At 37.8% G+C, this 26,918-nt stretch overlaps 1 protein-coding gene across 2 annotated transcripts in view; it reads right to left on the bottom strand.

Moving 5' to 3' along the window:
- Nucleotides 1–26,918, bottom strand: part of LOC107089548 (disks large homolog 5-like) — a 43,053-nt gene that overhangs the window by 9,048 nt on the left and 7,087 nt on the right. Inside the window, exons 2-29 of one of the 2 annotated variants that reach the window (XM_015382421.1) lie at nucleotides 23,501–23,587; nucleotides 21,444–21,609; nucleotides 21,156–21,287; nucleotides 19,676–19,847; nucleotides 18,544–18,800; nucleotides 18,075–18,387; nucleotides 17,583–17,813; nucleotides 15,544–15,728; nucleotides 15,329–15,454; nucleotides 15,029–15,161; nucleotides 14,810–14,934; nucleotides 14,523–14,698; nucleotides 13,281–13,384; nucleotides 12,789–12,881; nucleotides 11,601–12,563; nucleotides 8,584–8,707; nucleotides 8,301–8,436; nucleotides 7,916–8,037; nucleotides 7,294–7,377; nucleotides 7,047–7,206; nucleotides 4,374–4,536; nucleotides 4,145–4,278; nucleotides 3,877–4,035; nucleotides 2,758–2,941; nucleotides 2,360–2,508; nucleotides 1,948–2,118; nucleotides 676–872; nucleotides 78–221 (exon numbers count right to left, since the gene is read on the bottom strand). In XM_015382421.1, coding sequence (XP_015237907.1) covers nucleotides 78–221; nucleotides 676–872; nucleotides 1,948–2,118; nucleotides 2,360–2,508; nucleotides 2,758–2,941; nucleotides 3,877–4,035; nucleotides 4,145–4,278; nucleotides 4,374–4,536; nucleotides 7,047–7,206; nucleotides 7,294–7,377; nucleotides 7,916–8,037; nucleotides 8,301–8,436; nucleotides 8,584–8,707; nucleotides 11,601–12,563; nucleotides 12,789–12,881; nucleotides 13,281–13,384; nucleotides 14,523–14,698; nucleotides 14,810–14,934; nucleotides 15,029–15,161; nucleotides 15,329–15,454; nucleotides 15,544–15,728; nucleotides 17,583–17,813; nucleotides 18,075–18,387; nucleotides 18,544–18,800; nucleotides 19,676–19,847; nucleotides 21,156–21,287; nucleotides 21,444–21,609; nucleotides 23,501–23,587 — 5,190 coding nt within the window. Of the gene's footprint in view, nucleotides 1–77; nucleotides 222–675; nucleotides 873–1,947; nucleotides 2,119–2,359; nucleotides 2,509–2,757; nucleotides 2,942–3,876; nucleotides 4,036–4,144; nucleotides 4,279–4,373; nucleotides 4,537–7,046; nucleotides 7,207–7,293; nucleotides 7,378–7,915; nucleotides 8,038–8,300; nucleotides 8,437–8,583; nucleotides 8,708–11,600; nucleotides 12,564–12,788; nucleotides 12,882–13,280; nucleotides 13,385–14,522; nucleotides 14,699–14,809; nucleotides 14,935–15,028; nucleotides 15,162–15,328; nucleotides 15,455–15,543; nucleotides 15,729–17,582; nucleotides 17,814–18,074; nucleotides 18,388–18,543; nucleotides 18,801–19,675; nucleotides 19,848–21,155; nucleotides 21,300–21,443; nucleotides 21,610–23,500; nucleotides 23,588–26,918 lie in introns of both variants that reach the window. The other variant, XM_015382413.1, reaches the window with a different exon arrangement.

Raw genomic sequence — 26,918 nt, 5'->3', positions numbered from 1 at the left:
TTTGAAAATGATAAAAAAAAAATAAAAAAACATAATAAATCAACACTATGTGAACTATATTTGGGTTCCTTTCTCACCAGGCAGGCAGCGGCAGAAGTTAGCAGGAGCCTCTGTTACAAGTAGGTCTTTGCACGCCTCTACTAATGGACCTAAAATCAGCACAGGTCTGGGAGACGAGCAATCCACCTTCTGAACCCGTTGGTACATTAGGTTCCCTCCATCTGAGCAAGAGATAAAGAAATGAGCTGAATACTGACACAGCTGCATGTAACAACTACAGGGATGGACTATTTACCCTGAGATGAATTTTGTGAGGCTAGGAGTATTTATTTAGCTATGTTCTGTTTTGTAGGCTCAAACTGACATTCCTGACTTCTCTGCGACTGGCATAGTGCAAAAATACCAAGAATGCTTTTTCACTGTATTTCAGGATAGGAATGTGGCAATAAAAACAGAGACAAAGATGTAGGTTCAAAAAAACTGATCATTCAATATTTCACAGGAGACCTTTACAGTGATGATTAGCTACTTTCTGCTGGTCTATTAAATAAAGTTGTCAAGACAAAATTTAAAATGGTTCAAGAGCCATTCACAATGTGTTCAGTTAAAGTTGGTCATTGATAATGTATGATTTGAAGTCAGCTATGAAGCTATCTGGGGTAAAAGAATTCTCACCTTCTGGGATGGGTAGAGAATCTGTGCTTAAGTTGTCAAGAGCCATCAGTTCCTTCCCATCCTTAGAGCCGTTACGTTTGTTCTTCAGCCTCCGACGGAAGAAGGACCTCCGAGCAGCAGCAGACATGGACTTACTAGTTCCATTCTCATCTTTCATATCAGCCATTCCATGTCTTCTGTAAAACTCCTGATCCATCCTTAAAGACATATCGAAGTGCAGATTAACTCAAATCCATCCAAAACATGCTTTGTAACCGAAACCAACTTCTAGAGGCGAATGTTTGAAATTGTATAATTTCTGACCCTCAGTGTTTTTTTTTGCAGCCAGCATTACCAACACAGGATCTGAACCTTGTCCCTGAAACTGATTATCCATCGAATGCATTTGTCAAGATAAAGGTGGCATGAGTGTTTATTGTTTATACATTTAGCAGAGTGTACCAAGATGTTAACCCAACTTGTGGAAAGTGGAAATGTCCACCTGGTACCTTTCTTCATATATTGGTTGTGTCCGACATTGGCAAATTTTTGGAATTATGTTTTTTTTAACCTTATATCTGACATTATGCAGCATCAAATACATTTTTTCTTAATATATATATATATATATATATATATATATATATACTATGAGACTGCTTTATACATCAAAAAATGCAGTTTTAATATAGCTTATAATATAAACTTACTGTGAGATGGGATATTAGACTATGCCTTTTCTCAGCCAATTAGAAGAAACCTTGAACCTGTCTCTGCTGGAAGTTATGTGGGGAGTTGGAATTGAGATGGCAGAGAGCGGTTGCCTCCCAACTCTAGACAAGGGTGAAATATAGATACATGCCCCTCAAGGTCTTTAAGACTCCCTAATGCCATGAATGGAAGAGGCAGCTGCTTTGAAATGTTTTTAACTGACTAGTGAAAACTGTATATCTTGGATGAATTCAAAGTTGTTTCTCTTGGGAAAACCCAATGTTCGTGTGTGAGAATTCTCTTTATATGCAGGGGTGGGAAACAAACCCGCCAGAGCCTCATTAACAGTTCAACTGCGTGTTGTTCTCCTCTGCAGAGTAAAATAAAACTAATTGTTCCTTGCATATCAACTCTCAGCGCTTATTTTACTTCCCATTAATAGGGCCTAAAAGCAGAAGTCATTCTATTTACTTCTTGACGAGACAAGAGAATTTTTTTTCAAATAATAAATTCAATATAGTTAGTTGATTCAAAAACCTGAAAATTGACTTAAAAAGAAATGAAATATTTAGGTGAACTTACATGTATTTGCTTGGGATCTGTCCTTTCCCCAGTCGCTGTGCATTTTCATCGAGCTGCCAGGCCATCCAGTAGCCAAAGTTACCATTTGGTAGCGTGTCTTCAACATATAGGATGTCATCCTTTTTAAAGCTCAGCTCCTGCTCTGCTTCTGCAACCCGTTCATAAAGTGCTCTGACAAAATATAAGCAGGTTAAAAACATTGTTTATTGCTCATTGGGAAAGGAAACTTTGAACAGTAGAACAGATTAAATGTTTAAGTATTAATAACATAAAAAAACAGATGCGTAATATATCTGCATTTATTTATAGACTCCTAATGATTTCACTTTCAAAGCAGAATTATTCTGCTTTATTTAATAGGACTCACAAATATTTAACAACACAAATAAAATAAAAAAAAACTTCTAAGCACCTAATGAAAAATCCGTCTCCTTGTGATGCTTTGATGTCAGCCAGGCTGTCCACACAGTTCTGGACCTTGAACATGACCGTTTCAGTTGGTTTCAACATTTCCAGGTAAGCATCTTCTTTAGTTTTATTCTTCATGCTGATCCCATTGTACTGAAAGAAATCAATTGTTCAACTGACAAATAGGACACATTGCTGCCAGGGACAAAGAACAATGCAGTTTACAGTAAAATCTATCAGAATGCTCAGAGCAGATATGACTATAAAGGATGCTTTTTCAGCTAAACCAAAGCTTACAACTAAATTGTTGCCAAAATGTTTTCTTACTTTGAGTATACAAGATATTTTCTCTGCAAAAGTGATTCTTTACACATAACAAACACTGATAATCTATGCTGATACCTCCAGTATTAGGTCTCCAGGTAGCAGACCATCAGGACCCTTTAATGGGCTTTCATCATCCAGCATCTCCAAAAAGATACCACAAATGTTTCCCCCACAGATCTGCAACCCCAGCTCTGCATCAATCCTCTTCAGCCTTACCAGGCGAGGCTCTGCAGCTCGCAGTAAAAGCGAGCCTGGAACTCTGCAGAAATAAACAACAGTTAAAACCTATTAGGATATCAAAACAAAACCTGCAGGTTAACTGGCTTTAGAAATGTACCTGTAAAAATAGTTATATTACAAAAACAAAAATCGAGACCTTTATATGCATGGAAAATAAATTGCTATCACCCTTTTAATTTTTACAAAGTAGATCATGTATTTCTCTGAAACAAAATCAGCGTTTAGCAGTCAGGGATTGGATAATATAAAATCCAAAAGTTGCAAAAATAATGCTGTTAACTGAAAGCTTAATTGTGAATCAACTACATTACTTTCACTGTTTTCTATGAGCACACTTTCCTCACTGCCAAGCCTTTTTTTGTAAATTGGTTAATAAATTGTTATGATGCACAGATTTAAATTGCAATGACAATTTTTTATAGGCATAGTGTGAGGGTTTGATTTTGAGTCAGGCACATTTAAAGGTATAGCCACAGCTAGCTTATAACAAAGAGGACAACCTGTTATAGTCTTCAAATAAAAAACTCTTTTCTCAATTAAACTATAACTGAAAACTTGGTATTCAAGGATGAAAAATTGAAAACATGAGGGATGAGGATGACAGATGTTTCATGTAACAGCTAATGGTGGCACCACCTCATCACCGTGGTAACTATGAGCTTAAAGTTTCTAATGTTAGATAATACATTGGTAAACTGATAATTATCTTCAATATTGGTTTTTGGATTGCAGTGTTTGTGATTGTTCCTTTCTTATATGGCAGACTGGGCTTAGCTAAGAGTGGTTTTAAATCTCTTGATAGGATACTGGTCACTTAGGTCTCCATGCAACTGTTCTCAGACTACATTTCACCCTGCTGGACTAATCACCTTACAAATTTTCACTTTATGAGCACAAATTTGAGGTCCATACTTTTACATCATTACAATCATGGGCTCAAAGGTATATCACTACCTAAAAGAGTTATGAGGACTTGTTGCAGGAGTTGTCTGCCTAGATGGAGGAGTCATTGTGCCGTCGTCCTGTTCGCTCAGTGGGTCGATGATGGCGTGATTGTCTGGGACTGTAGCTATGCCAGGAGATAGATGAGTGCTGATGGACTCCATCTGAGAACTAAGAAAAGTCGATGACACAATTATCCAAATATTACTGTGCAACATTTGGTCAATGCAGTATTTATTTCAGCTGTGCTGCCTCCTGTTTTTAACAAAATCCAGCATACCTTGATCTGGAGTTATTCCCCAACTGAAACATGTGAGGATTATATTGTGCCAAAATGGTAACCACGTCACACTGTTGTCCAATCACCAGCCGGGCCTGCTGTTCATTGGCGTTGCGAAGGTTGATTCCGTTAAACTGCAAAAACATTGTTTTATTAGTTATTAGAGACAAGTTGAAAAGAAAATAGAAAAAAATAAAGTTGTTGTAGAGTTTAAGCGTATTTGCAATACCTCCAGCAGCTGGTCTCCATACTCTAAATGTGCCTGGTGAGCGATACTCCCCAGTGTTACTTTGGAGACAAACACTCCTCCGTTCTCTCCACTTACAATAGAGATCCCAAGTGGTTCTGCTCCTTTTTGTACCGTCACATTGCGTGGCTCACCTAAAAATGGTCTTAACCAAGAAAAAACATAGGGAAGTTAGAAACTCACTAACCTGCACTGCTTTATTTATTCGCTACAAAAAAGCACCACAATATATATATATATATATTTTTTAAATGCAGAACAATGTAAGGGTGAAATATCATTAGCATTTTTAAAAGACACAGCTTCTCCAAGGACAGCGAGGAAAAAAAATGCTGTATAATTTACTGCTGATTTAGTAACTTTAAACTGAATAATATTGCCATTAAATTAAGTTTTAGTATTTTGTCTCATACTTCTGTATAAGACTGTTTGTATGAATATAAATAGACAGGATGATTAAGAGATGCTGACTGCATTCAGTTGTTTTTCTAAAGTTTTGCAGGTGATTTTATCAGGATCACCATGTCAACCTTTTACAACAAGCTCTATAAAAACTCTTCTGTACTGAATTTGAGGTTTCCAAGTTCTCTGAAATTCAGGTACTTACAAGCATTCTTGTAGATCCTGCAGTGACTCACTGTATTAATCCACAATGAAGGAGGCTTAACAAGGCAGACGCGTTAAATTGAAAGATTGAAAACTGGTTCATTTTTGCTATAAAAGTTAAATTGTTTGACAAGAACAAGATTTTAAGCAAACTATTAACAATTAAATGCAATTTCATTTCAGAAATAGCAACAATAATACGCTGGAGTTCCTTATCCTGGCATATATTGTCTATATCATCTTGCTGTATTAATAGCACCAGGATGAAAATTAAAGCCTGGTTTATACTCAGAAACAAGGTCATCTGCGTGTGTGGCAGTTAACGCAGATATGCCCCACCCCTTCCACAGACACTCTGGTGCTCCTCCCCAAAATTGTAAGTGACCGCAGACAGGGCCGCAGAAAGGAGGCCTGTGATTGGTCAAATCTACATCTGCTCTACACTATGCGCATTTCTTGTTTGGTACCTTACTGGCTGGTTTTGTTGGTATAACCGCCATAGTGGAAAACAAATTGTAAAGATGGACCAGCTAAAAGATCGAGGTGCATATACATATAGGTGCATATCTTTTCCTTGTGCATGTTTAAAAAAATAGTTTTATTTTATTTTTTTTTTTTTTTACCAGACACAAGTAGCTATACTTTTTTAGCATTACAACCACATAGTTTAGTTGTAGTTTTTCTTTTTTAAGAGATTGAATAGAGAAAGCAGTGCATCCTTTTAAAGTGGAAAGAAATATAGTTTACACTGAAAACCCAAATAAAATGGCTTCATACAATATGAGTAAATAGTAAACACCAATGAACACACAATGCAGGCCAAGAATACAACTGTGGAGAGATTTAAATCAGGCTTATTAAATAAAACAATATTATGCACTTTAAACAGCCCACGTTAGACTAAAATCTGTTATCTACAGAAGAACAGCCTCAAAAAAGATGGTTTGCTATAACTCATGTAGGAGACCTGGTGAGATGAAATAACTTGACTGTTTGGTCTGCATGCAGAATATGAAGGGTGAGGAAGAAGTACTGCTGAACACCCTGAGCAGAGCATTCTAACAGTAAGCATAATGCTAGCAGCACCATGCACTCTGCAGACATGCTTGTCTTCAGCAAGGAACAAGAAGAGCTTATTGGGAGATGGATGAAGGTAAACAGAAGAACCCAGGAAGCATATCTGTCATGCACTGGGATATTTTAGTCAAGAGTTGAAGCTGTAACAGCATGGAAAGTTGTTCACAAAATGATTGACTCCTGCTTTTTTTTTTAGATTTTTTACGGATCTGACAAAGAACAAAAAAAAACAAAAAACAGATGCATATGGTTGCAGATGAACAAAATATCTTTAAAGTGGAAGAGGTGAGAGTTATTTTGCAAGCTCCTATCTGTTGAATATCTTGCATTCCTCTGATGCAAAAAAACGTTCATTAAAAGCATTCATAGATGCCCATTTTTTAAATAAAATATTTAAACAATGTCACACAGCAAGATGGGTTTTAATTCAAACTCAGAGTAAAGTAGTCACACTGAATTTAAAAGCATTTTTATCAACCACAGAGCAGATTACATATAATGCCCTAAAGGGAAATGCATTCATTTAATTTCTGGGTTACATTAAAAATTTAAACGAACCATGCACAAGTGCTGTTAATGAGGGAAGACTATTGCATTTATTTGAATCATGCACTAAGATTAAGTGCAGAGACTCTTGTGCATTAACCGTTTGTGCCAAAAGTAGCCAGACAAACCTAAAGCTTCTTATACAGAGAAACCTGGCCTTCAATGGTGGACGTGTAACAGAAGGATAGGAAGAAACAAATCTGAGAAGCAGATGGGAAAAAAAAGTACATAAAGAATCAGTCCAAGGTGTTATAATACATAAGACATAGGCAGGAATACGGTTAGATGGTGAGTCAGTATGAGATGGATGACAAATGTTTATAGCACTGTGAGCACTTTATCACAAGAAGCAGACATGTAAAGGGAAAACATGTCATTCTCTCCTGAATGATGACAGGAGAAGAAGCCGGCTAGACTTTGACTTACCCATCCTTCCTCCTGTCACCAACAGGAGCAGGGCTGACTGATATCCTAGGATGGGAAGAAACCGAGCTCTGCGATTGGCTGCTGGAGAAAGAGGATGTTTCCAGGTTAACAGGAGACATCGGGGGCGTTGGGCTGCTACACTCTGAATGTGAAAGAGAGCCTGTAGTAACAGGAGACACGGAAATGCACATCATTTAAAATCAGCAGCTTTTAATAAGAGAAGATTAAGATTCACACTGGAAAGTACCTTTGTCTGAACCAGTAGAGCGAGAGTAATGGGCCAGAGGGATTTTTATACGTTCTGCTCTATACTGTAAAGTACCAGAGGAGCCTAAACAAAGATAAAACATTTTCAGAGGCCATTTAATACAATAAAAAATGTAGCTTTTTATTTGACACCACTGATGTCTAGCAATCTGGATATGAGGCTTTTATAACTAAACATAATAAGCTACTTTACCATCAGTAAGTGCAATTGAAATAAGTATCACAAAGTGTTGTGATAAACCTTTAACAACCATTTTATGAGAGCAGGATGGGTTAGAGGACACGACTTAACAGACTGACATACTGAATCATGCATATGGTTTTGAGTTGATGGATAAAACATTCAGGAAATAAAAGTGGGGGAAAAAAGTCCTGAAATGCATATATTTCCCCACAATCACAGTTCTTTTTTCATATTTTTCCACACTAAGAACCCTGTAAATAAACAAACATCGTCTCTTTACCTTAAAAGCCAATAAAGTCAGGAACAGATACTGGAAAAGTTATTTGAATTATCTACCATTAGGGTGACAGCATATCGCTTCCTGTTTTGGGAACATTTTAAGCTGGAAAAAAGATCAGAGCTAGGCCAGCATACGTACTCAGCCTGGCTCCAGAGGGCAAAGACTTGGTGCTGTGTTGTGGTTGGCTGTAGGTCGTCTCACTCAAGTGTCCATTGCGCTTGTGGCCAAAGTCCAAACTGAGAAGACCCTGATGCTGGGGGCTATAAATGGAGAAAGAGGCCTATGTTAAGTCCCCCAGTGGTCAATTATTCATCCCAGAGCGAGATAGAATTTGCTTCCTTCCATCTGCTCATGAAAACTGGGGCAGAGTGTACACTGTTGTTTTTGCATGCACCCAAACAAATTTGGGCCTTTGTTTAACCACACAACTTAAGCTAGAAACCTTATAGGACAACATTTTTAAACAAAGCGTCAACAATGAAAAGGAAAAGTGTTGAGATAATAAATGCACTAAATGCATTACCTTTGAGTATGTTGATCAAGGCCTGAACTAGGAACGGGAGGACAGTTCTGGATCTCATGGCTCCATGCTGTGTAAACTGGGTTCCTCATGACAGCAGTCATTGCAGGACATGGTGCTGCACGTCGCTGTGGCTGGTCTGGAGAAACACAGAAAGATGACAGCAGCTTTCAATTTCCTTAAGAATTAAGTGCATGAAAAAAATAAATAAGTAGCTCCACACAGAGAATCCACCACTCCTTTACAAGAAAAAAAATGAACCACTTAGGTTGTGCTGATAACTCACGTGGCACGAAGCTACCACGGCTCTGCGGGGCAAATGGCACCATGTACCGATTAGATCTCAAAGGAGAGAAGCGCAATAAATCCACCGGCTCAGGGGAGTGTTCATCATTAGAAAACGACTGAGTCTGCAAGAAGACAAAAAAGGCAAAGGAAACTTAAATATCTGCTCTAAATCAACACCAAAGTACAAAACATCCCCAACAAATGAAAAGTTACAAGGGCTTGGAGCAACCCTTAATAACTCATAACTCTTAACTTCTTTTGAGACACTAATTCCCATCAATTCCAACGTGTTTTATTGTTATTCTACTTAACATACACCATAAGTTTGATATGAACAAAAAAAATGCAGTATACATTTGAATTCAATCTGATTTACCACTTAGAAGAAAAACTGCAGTCTTTTGGGGTAGATCATTAGCAGCTTATAACACCGAGAATGTAGAGATTGAAAACCTTTCACATTATTTCTGTTTTCGCCTTGCCAGCGAGGTCTAGGCAAGGGTGTCACTTTGTAATGAAATTTGGTGGGGATACTCCAGTGGTGGCTGATGGACCTATAGTTACTTGACCCAAATGCTTTCATTAGGTTTTTGTATTTTCCCAAAGTTGAGCTCCAACATATGGGTGATTCTTTAACTACAGGCACTATTGGCCTTGCAAACATGAAGAGAAAAAGTATAATAAAATATAAATTCTCACATTGGAATCAGTTATCATAACTAGTCTAGTTTAAAGATTCATAAGAGAACACACTGATTTTTTAAGACAAATTGGTGTTTTTTAACAGATTTCCCAACTCGGCTGGCACAAATATAATTTCAATCACATATAAATATTTGTAATTTATTTTAAAATACTATGATACACATAATGTTTTTTCACTGGAAGAACAATTTCATATATAGTTTTAACTGTTTATGCCTTTATTGTTAAACACATACATTTATGGATTAGGTAAATTGATGAGGACAAGACGCAAATCTTCTGTTCGCCATAACCTGAGATATAGCATTGGAATCGCAAGATACATTTCAATGTGTAAATACTTGTGTTTTTAATTAAAGTGGAACATTATCTCTTAAGTTATGAAGGTTTTAATGAGTGATTAGAACTTTGCAACAATTTATTTACTAAAAACAAATGGTGTGGTGAAAATTACACGGCATGGTGGAAATTACTGGCTGTTGTTGAAATTACAATGAATGGACCATACAAACAAACCTTTCTGTTTAAAAACTTTATGGAGCATAATAATAAATAATAATTATAAATAAATACATTATTAAATAATAATAAATGCATTGCAGTTGTACACAGGTGGTACTAAGGGTGGGAGAGAGGGGGTGGCACCCCCGCAAGATGCTTAGCATGTAAATTATAGTTAGAAACATGTCAAAACTTGTCTAAAAAAAGTGTTGTTTTATAATATTACCACATTGTTGTAATAATAAAATGAGATAAATAAAATGTGAGAACAAGGGCCTTGTATGCGTATCTATCAATTACGCCTACACACGTAAATGTAATTTCCACCACACCACTGTAATTTCCACCCAAGAATGCAATGTGGTGGAATTACTGTGATGGAAATTACAATCTGACAGAAATCGGCGGGGAAATCTATGCTAGCATCACATATTAGCTAAGAAAGGGTCTCTAGCATTCTACAAAATACATCTATGTTTGTTAATATAACAATTAATTTCCAAACTGAGTTGATGTTACGGCATGTTTGGAAACTAACAACAATTGGTTTAGAAAATCAAATTAACAGTTGTATGACTTTTATTACTCCAATTATAGTTAGTTATTTTACTGATTTTATTCAAAGATATCTTAAAACATTAGAAAAAAGGTTTCTTTACTATTCATTTTTATCATTGAAGATCAAAAGTCTGGGTGTGGGACAAGCACAAAACAGTAATATTTACATATAAATGAGGTTAAAAAAAGGTGAAAAAGTCATCACAGACTACTAAAACAAATGTCCTAAAACAGTTTCATTGTAAAGATAACTATAAAGGTGTGAAATGTCCCTTTTAAATTTTTTTTCATGAAATATGATCAAAGGACATAAAAGTGCCCGTAGTTAAAGAATCACCCATATATTTATTGAATGCTTTCCTATTGTAAAGAACACAAGAGAACAATAATACGCTGATATTTAAACCGTTTTCTCCAGCTTCTTGCATTATATTACTAACTTGTATAACCTTAAGATTTGTTGTCATTTTTAGCTGAAAAACGTCCGCATGTCTAACAGGTCAAAAGATTTTTCAGTGGTGTCTCTAATTTTTTTAAACCAACCCGTCTCCTAACTTTAACCTAAACATGCACCGAAGTAGCTCCCATTAAATGCTGCTGTGTATATCTCCTCCAACCAAGTAGCTACTTTGTATACAATGAAATGCGACCACAAATCAGATGTCTCAAAGCGACAGGTCCTTTGATGTTTTACTGAAAGGCGGGACACAGGAGCAGCGAGAAAATAAAAACACGGACTCTAAAAGCTCTGAACAGAGTAAGCTGCACCCAACCTCTGAACTTTGGCTAAAGTAAATAAACGGAAAGGGGAAAAAAGCAGAGAATATTGGTGGGGACTGTTTTCACCAGGCCAAAGATGGTGGGGATATGTCCACACCAAACAAAGTTACGCCTGTGGGTCTTGACTGGTCTTGCTATCAACTATTCCATACTATGTTTTGGATCGCTTTCCTATTGCAAAAATAATCTCTGCCCCAACCTTAAATCTGTTTATGGTTTTTCCTTCTTAAAGATTGCCCATATTTCAATTGAATCGCAGACTCTTCAAACAGACTAACTAAAGAAAACCTTTCCCACAGCATGATACTACCAGTTCTGTCTGCCATAACATTAATGGCTGCCTCAGAATGCATTAGTCGTGTTCCATGGTCCTTTCATACCAAAGACAAAAAGTTATTCTAGTCTGTAGTTGTGACAAGACAAGGTAAAAGTGTCTGACTAAAAACATGCATTATAGTTTTAAACAGTTACCTGCATGGGAACAGGAATGTGTAACGGAGTCACGTTGCGTCTGAGAGCTGGTGCTGATTTGGGTCGGTATCTCCGTTTTCCCTGCATGTCAGTCCTGCCTCGGCTCTCTTCCTCCTCTGTGGGTTTCTGGAGGTTCTTTTGTTTTTTTCCTGAAGGAATGTTGGTGTAATATTCCTGGCTCCCTACAAACCCCTCATCCTGAGGACTTACAGCGAGGGCCAGGGAAGCCGGCGGCGTGTTCGTGGTGATGGTGCAGTCAGACGCAGAGCTATTCTGTTGGCGATGCTTAAATCTAAACGAGTCACTCCTGGTGGGTGGTGTGGGGGGTGTCTGAGGGGCTTCAGACACTGAACTCTGTGGTGAATGCTTGGACATTTGAGACAGAGACATGTAGTCCAGTTTAGGAGCCGTCTCTGGCCTCCTGAAAGCATTTACGTCAAATATAGACTTCCTCTGTTTGGGTTTTTTGAAGATGGAAAGCTGAGTGCATTCAGTGACAGAAGCTCCAGCTATGACTTTAGGCCATGTTCCTCCACCGGCCTTAACTGTAGGGCTTTGCCCTCTGTCTGCACATGGCTGCGCAGGATTGCAGTTCGAGACCAAAGGGGTAAAAGTAGGGGAGCGAGAATCGAGGTCTTGCCTCTGGTAGCTGTGCACTGGATAAGGCTCTGACAGACTGTGGGAGATGGAAGGTGAGCAGGAGTCCTGGGAGCAGTTAGAAAAGGATTTGTGATGGGAACGAGTGCAGCTGCTGCTGTTTTCCAGTGAATCGCATGCATCGTTACATACTTCCTCCTCCCTGCTGCCTGACTTGCAGCTGCAAATGTCAGTTTGAGTTGAGCAATTGTGCTTTGAGTTTCTGCAGCCCCTGGGGTGAAGCTCGCTGGATTGGAGGCGCAACGTCTTTTCAGAGTCTCTCAAAGCTTCAAATAAATTCTGTCCAGAGGAGCTCTGTGAAAAGAACTGTTAGAGAAAAGAAGTATCCGGTTAATTATTTCAGACTTACCTAATGCTGCAATAAAACATGATGAGGGATTGCCTTTTTCAGTTATAAATAAACATTTTATAAAAGCCAAAACATGATCTGAGGTACATATAGTACCATTATGTAGAATACCTGATCAGAAGCCATTAATCTGTAGATTTTATTTAACAGCTATGTTAATATTTAGAGTACAGGATATTCACCTTCATAAGAGAGATAGTTAGAGAGCTGCCACCAGTCCTCAGCAGTGACTCGCATTCAGAAAGGGACTTGTCATGAAGTTCATTTCCATTGATCTGTATGCAACAAAAATGAAAATAGAATAAAACATTCCTTGCTTTGATTATCATAATCTTGAAAATGGCTGAAGTAAAACAAGTTTACAGCTACAACAAAATTAAAAGGACTTTATAAACTTTTTAATGTAGAACATTCTATCTCTTCTTTTTTTTACATTAGCCAAATTGATTAATGTTTTTGTTAGCATTTACTTCAGATTTCCTATTTATTTTATTTCCAAAACAATATTGGACTCTTTATACATCATCGTACAGCAAAGAAACCAAATTATCAATAGCACAGGTTTGGAAGACTGCTGCTGTTTATGCTTGCTGTCTGTAGAGGGCACTGCAGGCTATAGTTAATGATGAATAATTTTCACTTGTGTCTTGATTTTTTTTAAAAGACATACTTACAGCCAACAGTCTGTCACCAACAGCAAGATTACAGTCTCTGGCAGCAGGACTTCCTGCAGCCAAAGTGGCAACAAACACTCCGCTCTCCAAACCGATTCCACAGTCTGAGACAGTAAGAAAAGTTCAGACTTGAAACAACTTATATTATGAACATCACAGCTGCCAAACAAGTGAATAGACATCACATCTGTGGCTCAGCAGTCCATTGGAAAAGAATATGACACTTTTTTTTTTTTTCTATAATTTTTTTCACATTTAGTCAGGTAAAATAATAAGTGGTTTTTAGTACTATAATGAACTGGAAAGAGTGGCTTGCGTTTTGTGTTATGATGCACCCTTCAACCAACTCCAGAAGTACTCTGGACAGAGAAAGAATCAGTGCACAAGAATATTTAAGTCTTCCTAAAGATTCTCATTTTTATTTGGGTCTGGACTTTACCAGAGCCGTTAGCATATTGTTTGAACACTTTAGCCGTTGTTTGCATATTTAGGGTTGTTGTCCTAGCTCCAAGTATTTTTTTTTTTTTTCTTTTTCAATGACATTCCTGTTTTTTAGCTCCATTCATGTACTGAGGATGAAGATTTCAGGGTGATATCAAAAACATTTCCCTCCTCACCAGTGAAGCAGCGGTGGGAATCGTGTTTAGGATGTGGCCCCTATTCTTACTTAAAGCCACTCTTGCAAGTATTACTTTGTGTTTGTCTAACACAGAGGACCCCAGAACTGATGGCGAGATTTAGCGGGGACCCCCTAATTACATATATTGTATTAAATTGTGTTATATCAAACTGGTCCTGTAGTCACTCTATTGCATGTCATGTAACGAAAGCAATTATTAAAGTATTTCTGATTCTGATTCCTCATTGATGGGACAGGTATTGTGAATGAAACGGTGCCCAGCTTGAAAGAGCTCCTGTGTGTGCACTGATGACTGAATGTGTGCATTGATGACTGAAAGACAGTTTCTGCCTCCATTTATCTGTTTACTACAGTGTGTTGAATTCATGTTAGTGTGTATTTAAAGACGTTTTAATTAGTGGAAAAATTGCAAAGGTGAATAAAAAAAAAAAAAAAGTCTAATCAACCAAAACTTTGGTGACCCCCATGCACTAACCCCGTGGACCCCCTAGGGGTCGCGGACTCTGTGTTGAAGCCATCCAGTCCAACATGTAAAATATTGTGGTTAAAACTTCTGAAAGGATCAAGCTAAAATATGTCTTAACTTTATTGTTGAAACTGACCTTTGTGTCCAGCCAGGTTAATCTGGATTGAAGTGACGACCCGTCCTCCAAGTGACTTCCTTCTTCGAACCACCATATTGATCACTCCCTCCCTACTCAACACAGCCTTAAGCACCTGTTTTCTGTCTTTATTGGTCAGATCCACGTCATTAATCTTTAACAACCAGTCGTTTACCCTGCACAGTGAAGATTCTGAAGTCAGTTTTTTTCAGTGTTTTTCTTTTATGTGATCTTATCTAAACTTTTTTTTTTAATCATATCATCGGAATAGTATAACTGACATTTACCTCAATCTTCCTTCTGCAATACTTCCTTTGTCCACTTTGGAAACAAATATCCCACAATCTCCTGGCAAATATGGATCATTTACACACTCCGTAATATCAAAACCAAGTGCTTTCAAATCCATATCCTAAAAAAACGGATCAAGCAAATATTTCAATTACCCATTAATTACTTTGCTGTTTATCAATAAGCATGTAAAAAAAAAAAAAAAAAAAACTTACTCTGTGTTTTTCCAGTTCTACAACCTCCGTTTCCCACTCTATTGAGTCTGTGTCTATGGCTGAATCATGTGAACTATGAGCCATCAGCTGCCGATATCTGGCTTCTGTCTCCAACTGGTCATCCAACTTTTCTCTGCAACAAAAAATGAAATGTGTTCTTTAGCACTCAGGTTACAACTCACTGGTAGCCTAAATGATCCCGAAAGAAGAGAATAATGCTGAAGTCTAACACTGAGATAAAGCAGACAATACCTAGCATATCTAGCACAGGGACAATAAAGGTAAAGAATAAAGACATACTTTAGCTCTTTGAGGTCTCGCACAGCATCGTTCTTCTGCTTCCTTGTATCATCCAAATTCCTCAGCGCATCAGCCAAATCGCTTACAGCCCGATCTCTCTCTCGCCTAAGGTTGTCACATAACGTGCTGCGAATGTAGCAATGCAGATACTTCCATTTAAATTCACATGACAAACAGAAGGAATTCATCTCCAGATTTTAAATAAAGTTCTTTACCGAATGCTCTCCCTCTCTGCCACAATCTTGTCCCTCTCCTGAAAGGCCCAGTCCCGTCGACACTTAGCAACCTCTGCCTCTTGAAGAGCCTCTTTGAGCTCTTGGGAAATGGCCTCATACTGCTTCCTGAGAATCTCGATCTCTTTGTTTGCTCGCTCCATATCCAGAGTAGCAGAATCCTGTTTCTACAAGGGCATAAACATTAGGTCATACATGATTATGTCCAATGAAAAAAAATAAATAAATGCAAATTTAATTTCATATCAAGGTTACTTATATCTCTGCCACTTTGCATACTGACCTAATTTTACGAACCTGTGGGATGGCTTAAAAAAATGATTCTTAAAAATCCTCTCCAAATATTTCAGTCTCTAGATCTGCAAAGCTAAAGAGACGAATCCCAAAAGACACGCAGCTGAAACTGCGGCAAAAGGTGCCTCTACAAGGTTTTGCAGTGGGGCCAGATTTTAAAGCAAAACACACTTTTAAAATCCTTAGTATTAACCGAGCGTGAAGAACATTTTTTGCACTCATTGCAATTATGTGCTACTGGTCAAACAATGAAAATACATGTGATATCTAAAAGTTTGACTCATCTTGGCTAAGTGGCACACTTGCTCCCTCCTATCTCTTTACACCCTATAAATGTACTGTTTGCAAGCTGGTTGCTGGGTCAGCCAATGCTAATGCTAACCAGAGGCTAGTAAAGCTTTAGCATTAGCATTTATATTACTTGACCAATAGGAAAGCAGTAATCTCTGTGTGACTTTTGAGTAGTTTTATTTGACATTTAAGCTGATGATCTTGACCTATGCTCACCCTCATTTTGCTTCTTTTTTTGTTTAGTTTTTGCTTAAATCAGAGAAACTTGATGCTAAAAAGAAGTAATTTCTCAGCTTTATCATGGAGCAACTAGGATCTGGCAAAACCAGAGTTCCTTTTTACTTGAATTCAACCTAATAATTGATAAACAGAAGTAAATAACTACATATTTTGGAAGGGATGTCATGATCTGATATTGGTTTTTATTTTAGTGATATCCCTTGATCAAGCTTTTTCTATATTCCACTAGAAAATTAAAGCCGGATTTGTGCAGATAATATATCGGGTCAATATAGGTATCGATCACTACTTAAAGCTGTTATATATTGGAAGGGAAAAAGTTGTATAGTGTCATCCCTATACTTTTATTAATTTCGAGCAAACATAAATATTTCCAAACGATAATTTATACACACAATATTTTTATTTCAGTGAAATTCATTTTTTATTCTGCATCCTTCCAGATGTTCTGTGTGTGTATTTGCTTTCAATCAATAATATTTTTATTAAACAAATTCATGGCCCTATGTGTTTGCAAAAAAAAGTTAAAACATCGGTTGTAATAAAATATGAAAAACTTGAAAAAGCTGAAACTTTAGTCCAGGATTATTTATGGAGGCTCTAATCAACAAACTACCAATGACTTTTGTGAGTTTCCAAAGGAAAAGTTCATGTAACTTCCTAAATACATTCTACAAATATAAAAGGTCAAACAAAAAAAACCCAAGAATCCTCTTGTGATATAATATGATAACAGAAATTGGATTAAGTTTGGTAGTTTGAGGTTTGTCAGGCACAAAATGGATGTAAAGGTCACAGAGAGTCTGCTGGGGTAAAGCATGGTACTCTTGTCTCCCTCTAAATAAATCTCCAGTGGAAAGGCAGTTAAGTGTATTGAAAGGATAAATCAAGCCAACTGCTTAATCAGACCGCACCACACTGTTCATTTCTCATGCAGTGTATTATTCTTGAGCACTTAAAAAGTCTAATGGATGCGGCTCGTCATTTTAATTAATGGCAATCTCCCTAATGCAGAACTCTGAGTCAGACTGTAAATAATCCCACAATCACTGAAATCAAATTGAAGGCTGATGCTTTAACTCCTTAAGCATATCACTGTGTGGGAACCACCTAGCTTCACTCTAAATACAATATGAGATCAGATGAGGGGATTATTCTCAGAGAGCTAAATCAATCCAACCGTTTGGGTTGTGTACCTGTCTGGCCTGGTAATACTCTCGTAGCAGCTGGTCCCTTTGGATGATGGCTTCTGTTCTCTCCTTGCGGGCCACATCTCTTTCCTCACGCACCATCTCAATGTCTTTGCAGGCCTGGTTTAGCTCCTTCTGAGCCTCAGCCTTGTCCTTTACCTCATGGCAGTATTTCTCCAGCAGCTCGTTCTTTTCACAGATAGCTCGGTCCCGGTCCACCAGTGCTGAAGCCAACTCCTAAAAGGGACGCATGTTAATGAGGAAACAAATAGAGAAATAAAAGAAGGATAAGACAGAAGGATGGAAGGACAGGAAAAAACAAGACAGGGAAAAAGTGCATAAGAAAAGAAGAAAATAAAAGGGAAATAAAATGAAAGCGTGTTAGACTTCTCTCTTCTTTAAGCTTTTCTTTCCATTCTTATACAGACTTGGAAAAATATTCTAGACTTTTTGAAACATCAAGAGGACCATGGAGAGGAACCCCGTTTTATCTCTTACTTGTTGTAAAGCCTCCAGCTCCTCGGTGGCCACCCGCCTCTCTGAGGAATTGTTCATAAGCTTTGCCTCGGCCACCTCCAGCCCCGTCTGGAGCCTGTCCACCTCTTTGATCACCTGGTCCCTCTCGCTCATGATCAGGCGGTACTCGCTGATCACAGAGTCTCGCTCCTCCTTGTACTTCTCGCAGTCCTTCACAGCCTTTAACTGCTGGGTCTTAAGTCGGGTCGCCTCTGACTGCAGCCGCTCAAGCTCTCGCTGGAGCTCCAAGTTCTGGACTGTGGCTTTGGAAAGCTCATGTTGAGTGTTGTCAAACCTAAATCAAAAAATGGTTTTAAAGCAATTTATATTCATTTGTACAAATTGGCGACAGCAGAATTTCATGCAAGTAATTCAGTTGCAGCCAAAGTACCTGCAGATCACATTTTTTAATAAACAGGTTGCCGTTTGAGCCTCATCTCTGCAGGTTTACCTTTGAACAGACGTTGAGAACTGCTGCTGATAGTGGATGGCAGCATCTCTCTGTTTCGACAATATATCCAGGGTCTTTTGCAGTCTGTGATTCTCCTCCTCTAATTGGTCCAAACGGCTCAACTCAGCATTGTGACTCGCTATCTTCTCATTGTAACGCTTCCTCAGAGCCTCATAGTCACTCTTCATTGCATCCAGTTTGTCCACAGCTGCTTCATAAAGCTTGTTTAAGACATCAGATGATCCTTCTCTCATTACCTGCAATTGAAAATTAGAGAATTTTCTAAAAGGCCACAGAAAAACTGTTGGATTTTTTATTTGTCAATTTGAGTTGTGCAATATAGATTTAATGAAATTAAGATTATCTGAGACATAGCTATGTCCAGGTAAAGAAAAGTTTAGAGGGGATTAGTATTCATACCCCTTGTCCACAATGTCCAGTGGGGTTATTAACGCATAAAAAACATCTAATTGCAACTAAAGCACAGCCATTTGCGACATTTATGTCAGCATCTGGAGTCAAGCGCAAATTGTCCAGCCAGCCCACATCAGACCAGATAAGGAGCTTCAGAGCCAACATCTAAAAGAATACACTCCCTTGAAAATAGGTTTAAACCTGAATAGTATGTCTTAGTAACTGGCTTAAGAAAAAACAAGTATCCTTATTGGTATTAATTTTTGCATGTGAATAGCACATGTTAACCTCTGAAAGGCAGTGCTTTATGCACAGCTGTAATGTCATAGTTCTCTTCTCGGCATCAGAAAAAAATAATATAACTTCCATTTAAATCAAAACTCTGATAAGCAGCATTATATGCCTCGTTACCATTTTTTTACCATATTCGGTGACAAGATTTGTACTATAAATAATGTCTACGCACTGTTTCGTTCACACTTGAATGAAGTAGGTTTTTAAAAAGTTTGCAAAAATATTGAGGGATGCTAAAAAGAGCTAAATGATTTTAACCTAAATTGAGTATGCTGGTTGATTACCATAAATAATGGATTAATTAGGACTTTAATTACATTCTGCCTCATATGTAGAGGGCATCCACAGATAGTCAAACAACACGGGATGATGGAATTAGCTTTTTAAGTATCCTGCTTTTTGTTTAAGAAGAAAAGTTAAACACCTGCTGATGCAGCATCTTCATATCAGCCAGCTCCCTCTCATCTTCATCATGCAGCCTCCTGAGCTCCTCGCAGGTCTGCTTCACATGATTGTGCTCTCTGACCAGCTGGATGTTGTGTTGCCTCACAGCCTCTAGTTCTTCCTTTAGCTGGTTGTGGTCACTCGCTAGACGTCTGAAAAGAATATAAGCAATACTAGCTAAACAAGCCTGATTGCAGTCTTTTAGTTTTTCACCTGAATTATGGCAACATTTGTTGTATGTAACTAACTCTAGGAGACCCTCGTTATCTAATACATTTTAACATAATATAATTACTAAGGAAGACAAATTACACTCTTTTTGGGGGACAATTTCTCTAAACAGCTTAATTTATTATTATTATTAGTAGTAGAAGTAGTTTTGGCAAATATAAAATTTAATAAGTAACCAGTGTTTCAGGAAAGGGGAGCATTTATCAGAGAAGCAGCCAAGAGACCAAATTATTTAATCTATTGTAAAACTGTGTAGACTAAACAAATATTAAACGTACACTCATAAAAAAGTGGTACTAAGAAAAGCACTGCTAAAAACAGCACTTTTAAAGCCACAGTGAGATGTGGTTTTGAAAGGTGCTTTTAAAAGGCACAGTACAAGATTCCATTATTTCATAAGAAATGCAAGGGTTTAAAAAAAATAAAAAGAATGTAAACAAAAGCACATTTTTTAAAATTCATGAACCCCTGAACTGTATTCTCCTTTATACCACAGGAGAATACAATGTGGTATAAAACATGATGATTTTTCCACATGTATCAAAGTCCTGGGAAATACCAAAATAAATTTCAAAATAAAAAAAAACATTTTCAGAGCTTGAAACTTGAAATGAACTTGCCTGTTAAGAGGAGTTGAAAAGTGAAAATGTTTGCAGGGTTTAACCTTTTAAGTCTGTATCAACAGAGCTATGGATAGGAGAATCCATTTATCGTCACGGGCTATGAATGTGATTTCCTGTTAAAATGGAGCGGTGCTTCATGGGTACATAAAGGGACAGATCAGACAGTAATAAATAAATACTTTCTGTCAAAAGCAAACAGGCCCAGAAGGAGCGGCTTAAACGTGGCAATAATCCTTCATCTGTTCGTTTGCATTGGAGGCCAGATGTCGGTTGTACACACTTTGGAAAAGGAGTAGGGCATCATTAAATCACACAAATGGACCAGGCTTTCCACCATGTCAACTCCAGACAGCTTATTCCACAGACCTACAGCCTCCGTGCGTAGCTGTATCCACATGGCACAGATGTGCTGCTACTCAAAGTGTTTTATTAATGAACCCAGAGCTCATATGGGCATGAAGAACTCTCTGATTTTAACTTGCTCTCTGAATATTTTATCGACTTCAAAAGACTTAAATCAGTGTGATCAAACTGCTGGTTTAAGACTGCTGAAAAATTAACAAAAATAAATAAATAAAATAGCCCATATACAATCTTTTCACTTACCGATAAAAGTCAGCTTTTTTTACAGCCTCCTCGCACCTCTTCAGGGTTGTGCTGTGCTGGTTCTGCAGGGACTGCAGGTCCGCCATTGCCTTCATGCACTGCAGCTTTAGACGCTCATAGTCATGACCTGATCTTGAGTTTAGTCTGTTTATTGGAATAAAAGAACAAAGTAGGATAAATAAACAAAACAGGCTTTGCAGAGCCATAATCGGATTTTACTGGATAACAGGTTGCATTAATGCAAACAACTTAAGCTAATTTATTGATGATTAGTTTTGTTAACTGTACCTGCATTCCTCAAAAGCATTTCCAGAAGGTAAGGCCACACGTCTGAGCAGTTCATCCCTCTCACGAGTCACTTGTCGAAGCTGTAACAGCACCGTCTCCATCTTCTCATTTGCCTGATGCACATCGACGTGGCCAGGAAGAGGGGAGGAGGCTTGACCAGAGGTACCTGAGAGTCAGCATGTCAGTAACGAAAAGACACTTCTACAAATGGCAACTGAATTTATGCTGTAGCCTAAAACTGTTTAGATAAACACTTTTTTCAATCATCAAGAAGAATGAAAAGGAAAAAAATGGCAAGAAGTTATCAGAATTTATTTTGGTTTCCAATACAGTTGTTTAATAATCAAGTACAGGCATATGACTGCAGTTAATTGTAGTTTTTAATGCCCAGATTTCTTACATTTACAGATTCATTTTTAAAAGTATAAATCTAAGTTGAACATGCAGCAGTGATTCTCTCCAAGGTTTGGCTTAGTATGCCCTGCTGGGAGGACAAATAGATGAATAACCAAAAAGATAGGTGGATAGATGGACAGTGGCCCATTAGAATATTTAGACGAAGGGATAGAGAATAAGTCTTATAAAACAAGTACACCATTTCCTCCCCCAGACCTGTTCTTGTTCTTTTATTTATTTCACTAATTTTCTGATATTAAATCAGATTAAATTTTTTCCTATTCAAGTCAGAAACATTACTATAAATGCCAAAACATTTTTTGGAAAGACAGAAATTTACATAGGATTCCTTAATATCAGTTTGACAGAATGGCCCTTAAGCTGAATGTCTTGGTTTGTAGTCAATTTTAAGTTTTGGCCCACTTCTCTGAAATGTTGTCCCTGACTTATTGCTAGGCTACCTTGCTATAGACACCTTTTAGTTCTGCAACAAGACTTAGAATACTTTTAAATATCCTTTTGTACAGCTTCATGACATTTCAATTTATTCTATCTTATTTTACACTCTTCTGAAATCAGGGCGGTTCGATAGCAACTCCAAAAATGTTAACTTTTTTTTTTCCCCTTCAGACACTTTCTAACCAAGTTTTATTATTATTATTTTTGAAAACCTAGTTATGCCTAAGCTTCAACTTCCTGGTTTATGACTTTAGGAAATATTGTTTCCTTAGATTCTATCCAGTTTGAGAATTGCAAAACACACAAAACATAATCCTTTCTCCCTTGTATTTATAGCTGTAGCAGTGTCATCCAAATGCATAGTTGGACAATATGGCCAAACAAGCAATCAGAGAGAAGGACACATCTAAAAAATTTAAGATATTTTCTTCAAGTTCATCTGAAAACTCTAATCTGGCTCCGGTCTGAAAAAACAAACCATCTCCAGTGAGCACCTTTTGTTCTGAGGCTAACACGCACCAAAACACATTCATCTCCAACAATCTCCAAAACTGTTCCTCTGAACAGTAGAATGAGCAAGCTTTTCTTATGCTGTTTCTACTTGTATACAATTTTTTAAACAGATGACTGCGGTAGATTCAGCCATCTGGAAATTGTACTCAACATTGTTAATCCAAACCAAACTACAAGAGAACGTCTGATTTACTGTCATATTAAGCAAATAAAGCTTCCTTTATAAATAGTGCATTAATCAAATTGTGTATATCTATTGTAATTTTAACACCTAGTTTTGAGAAAAATAGCAAATTTATTACTTTAAAATAACTTATTTATGACAACAATGAAAAAATAAGCAAGGAAAAAAAACATTAGCTAGGTTAATGATTTTCAGCAAAGTTTTTAAAGCCTAGATTTGGTATTTTCCCCCCCCCGCAGCATGTGCTGTTCAATCCTCTGTCCCTAAGAGAATTACCCTCAAACTGGCTCTGCACATCTGTCTGTGTGCATGGTAGTAGAGGGTTTCTAAATCGTTGTCGCATCTGTCTAATCACTAGCATGTGCTCACAGTCTAAATAGCAAACAACCAGTCACGGTATTTTTTATACAACTTGCTCCTTTCCACATAAAAGGTAGCTTTTATCTAGAGGGAAAAATGTTGTTTTTTTTCTTAAATCTTTATACATTTTAAACGTGTAACTCACCAGGGCTGCCACGCTCACCCAAGCTGCTGAGCGAGCTGCTGCTCTCCGAGTCTGATGGCATTGTGGACAAAACGCTGTAAGTGGACCCTGTGGGGCGAACAAAAACATTAAAGTCAGCTCTGTAGCTGCATTATGGAACAAAGATTATCCTCGACATTGTGTGGCACATCAAGGCTGCATGGCTCCGGTTACAATCAGGAACTTTTAGTAGAGAAAAGAAGAAAAAAGAAATCCAGCTGGAGGAATAAAAGCTGGGACTTTCCCCAACTTTGGATGACAAGCCTGTGGGCTTGCAGAGTGTAGCTAATTATCAGTTGGGCAGGAACCTTGAATACAGGCTAGCAGGGGCCCAAAAGAGGCTGCAGTCTTAGAGCTTCTTCTTTTATCTCCTCTGACAACAACACTCCATCCTCCCTGTGAAAGCCCTTTTATAAAGTACAGTGATTTATAATTAACTGTAATGAATAAACAACATTTAATATTATGAAGAAGATTGTGAAATTTGACAATGTAATGAAAGAGTAATGGTTGATCAAGAACAGGCTGATCATAAGAAACAGTTTTTGGTAAATCATTGCTAATTTTGTCCATCCTAGTCATAGCAAACTAATTACGTCAAGAAATAGGCAGGTTTAAAAATAAGTCTCCTACTTCATATGCATTAAAAATATCAACATATTTGGCCCCTGATTAGAGCTGGGTTAATCAAATTAGAAATATAATAGCCTTTATTAAAAAACAAAAAAACTACTTCCAAATCAAACATGCACTCCATATTTAGTCTTGTTCATTTAATAATAAACACTGGTTTATACTCCAAGTGTTAAACCTTGCATGAGGGGGCATGCTAAAAAAAAAAAAAAAAAGGACGCAAACCGATCTTAGTGCACGTGTGCTTTGTTGTGGCACGTGGTCCAGCTCGTCCAAATTTTTGTAACTCCGTATTGACAGCATGCGCCGCATTAAAATTTTAAGTAATTTTTCCTTAAAATTTGTTCATTTTTCTTGAATTGAGGAGGTAAGTGATTCTTTGCCAACAGAACAAGACACTTTACATTTAAAATAAGAAAAAACAATTGCATTGTCTTACTTAACGTAATCCATGGTTCTTTGATAACAGAGTGAGGCGTTTCACCTGCCTAGAAGGAGTTGAGGCTGGTAGGTTGGCCCTGATAATGGTTGGTGGGTGGAGCCACAGGCACGGCTTAACCTGTCTGTCACAGACAGATGTGATGTCATTGGAGCTTCCGTAGTTGGTCACGCCAAGGCGATTCCCAAACCAGTGAGTTCCAATTTAACAATAATTTAAAAAAAGATTTTTTTTTAAATCAGATAACAGACAGTAAATTTCACAAAACCCTCTTCAGATCAAGTATGGAGATGTTCGAGATTAATTTAGACAGACAACATTACACTAAGAAATGATATGGATTACAGGAGTACAGGAAGTGCAAGCAGCGGTTCTACTTGACAAACTGGAGAGTTATTGTGTTTTTGCTTTTTCCCTCTGGAAACACTTTCTGATTGGGTACATCACGTTCCACAGGTTCAACATACCAGGATATCGGGCCAAGACAAACCAACATGCTGGCTTTTCCTGATTTGTGATCGGAGCGATGCAGTAGTGTGATCTTTTCAGGCAGACCCAATCACACTAAGCACACCACACACTGAATGATTATCTCTTAAGATCATCCACCTGATAATCAAGGGCTCTTAGAATATGAATATTGGGTCAAAAATTGTTGCGCCTTCCTTGCTGTGTGAAGAAATAAGGCACGGGTTCAAGATTTAAGGGGTACAACTCTTCAGTAATAACCAATTTTGGCTTTGGAGACCCCAAGAGGTTACTGACAAATATATGTTAATAATCAACATTAATATTTACAGTTTATTGCATCTATTCCTGCATGAACTTCTCAAAAAGCAGTGTGGAATTTGTGTCTTTTTAGTGCAATAATCTCAATGGAAAGGTCAAGAAATCCTCTTTGACATGGTTTTTATGTATGATTTATATAGTGTTGAACCTAGTTAATCAACACTGCAGAAATACAACCATCATCACCCAACAAGGTATGATGTCAACTCTCACAATATCTATATTGATTTAATTAAAACATGTTCAATAATGCAAAGATATCTACACAACTTTAAATCTGATATTTAAGTGTTACAGGAAGCTGGAAACGTGGTGGCTGAGAGGTTTAGAATTTTGGCCTTAAACAAACCGCCTGCACTGCACATTTACTGACGTCCTTCTCCCTCTTGGCGGAGAAATGAACAGCTTATAGTTTGGTTAAATCAGCATCTTCCATCCATGATGTGAAGCAGTCCAGTGTGGAACTGGGGCAGCCAGGACCATGACAAACGATTCTATTTACCCAAGTCCCAGTACTCAAATAAATCCCTGGCTGGCTGGGTTCCCTCCAACTAAAGGATACTACTGTATGAGCAGAGACTGCACGGAGCCAGGCTAACATGCTTCACTCTTGTTTTTTCTCTCCCAGCGAATGACAAAAAAAAAAAAAAAAAAAAAAAAAAAGACTTTGCCTCAGGAATCATCCCGTTTATCAGGCTTTTTTTGTTATTGCTCAAGATTGAGTTTGCCATTACTGACAAGGTGTTCTGTGTCTAAACTGTGGAGGTCTTGTGACTTTGAACACACTGCATTGTGTTACTTATTTGACTGCTTCTGCTTCTTTTTGTCTATTCTGTCAATTCTATTATGTTTTTTTTAAAGGTGTCTGAGGAAACAGTTTTCCAGGCTTCTGAAAGTCCTTTAAAGTCATGTTTTTCGTGAGGAAAGTAATCGTCAATTATGAGATAATTGCCCCAAGCAATCTTACTATGACCAATAAATAACAGATCCCGTATCTTATAAAATATCCCAACCTTTCAAGGAGCGCTGAAGTTTTTCCATGAGATTTTATAGGATTCAAAGTAGCACCATACACCCAATATATGGACCACACTACCTTGGCTTTTAGCTAGAAATATTTCATAGTGTGTACACCTAGGTGTATCACATCTTTAGGCTTTGCGTAGCATATGGTGATCCAGGGGCATTCTTCCCCTGGAAATGTTTTAAATTTAGACTCTATGAAACACTATTTCCTGCACTTTGAGGTGGAATGCTGCTAAATTTTTTTGTCTTTGTTCCAACACTTTCACTTTTGTCCTGATTATGGGAAGTATGTGTGCTTGACTAGAGGTGGGAATTTCATAAGGCAGGCCATTAGATCATTTTTAGGTACGATATTAGGTACTCGTACTCGTCGTCTCCCGCTTTATCCGAAACCGGGTCGCGGGGGCAGCAGACTAAGCAGAGACTCCCAGACTTCCCTCTCCGCAGACACCTCCTCCAGCTCTGCTGGGGGAAGCCCTAGGCGCTCCCAGGCCAGCCGAGAGACGTAGTCTC

Source organism: Cyprinodon variegatus, unplaced genomic scaffold (assembly GCF_000732505.1).
Source record: "Cyprinodon variegatus isolate N-32 unplaced genomic scaffold, C_variegatus-1.0 Scaffold12, whole genome shotgun sequence".
Classification (NCBI taxonomy): Eukaryota; Metazoa; Chordata; class Actinopteri; order Cyprinodontiformes; family Cyprinodontidae; genus Cyprinodon; species Cyprinodon variegatus.
This window is presented reverse-complemented; position numbering and strand designations above follow the sequence as displayed.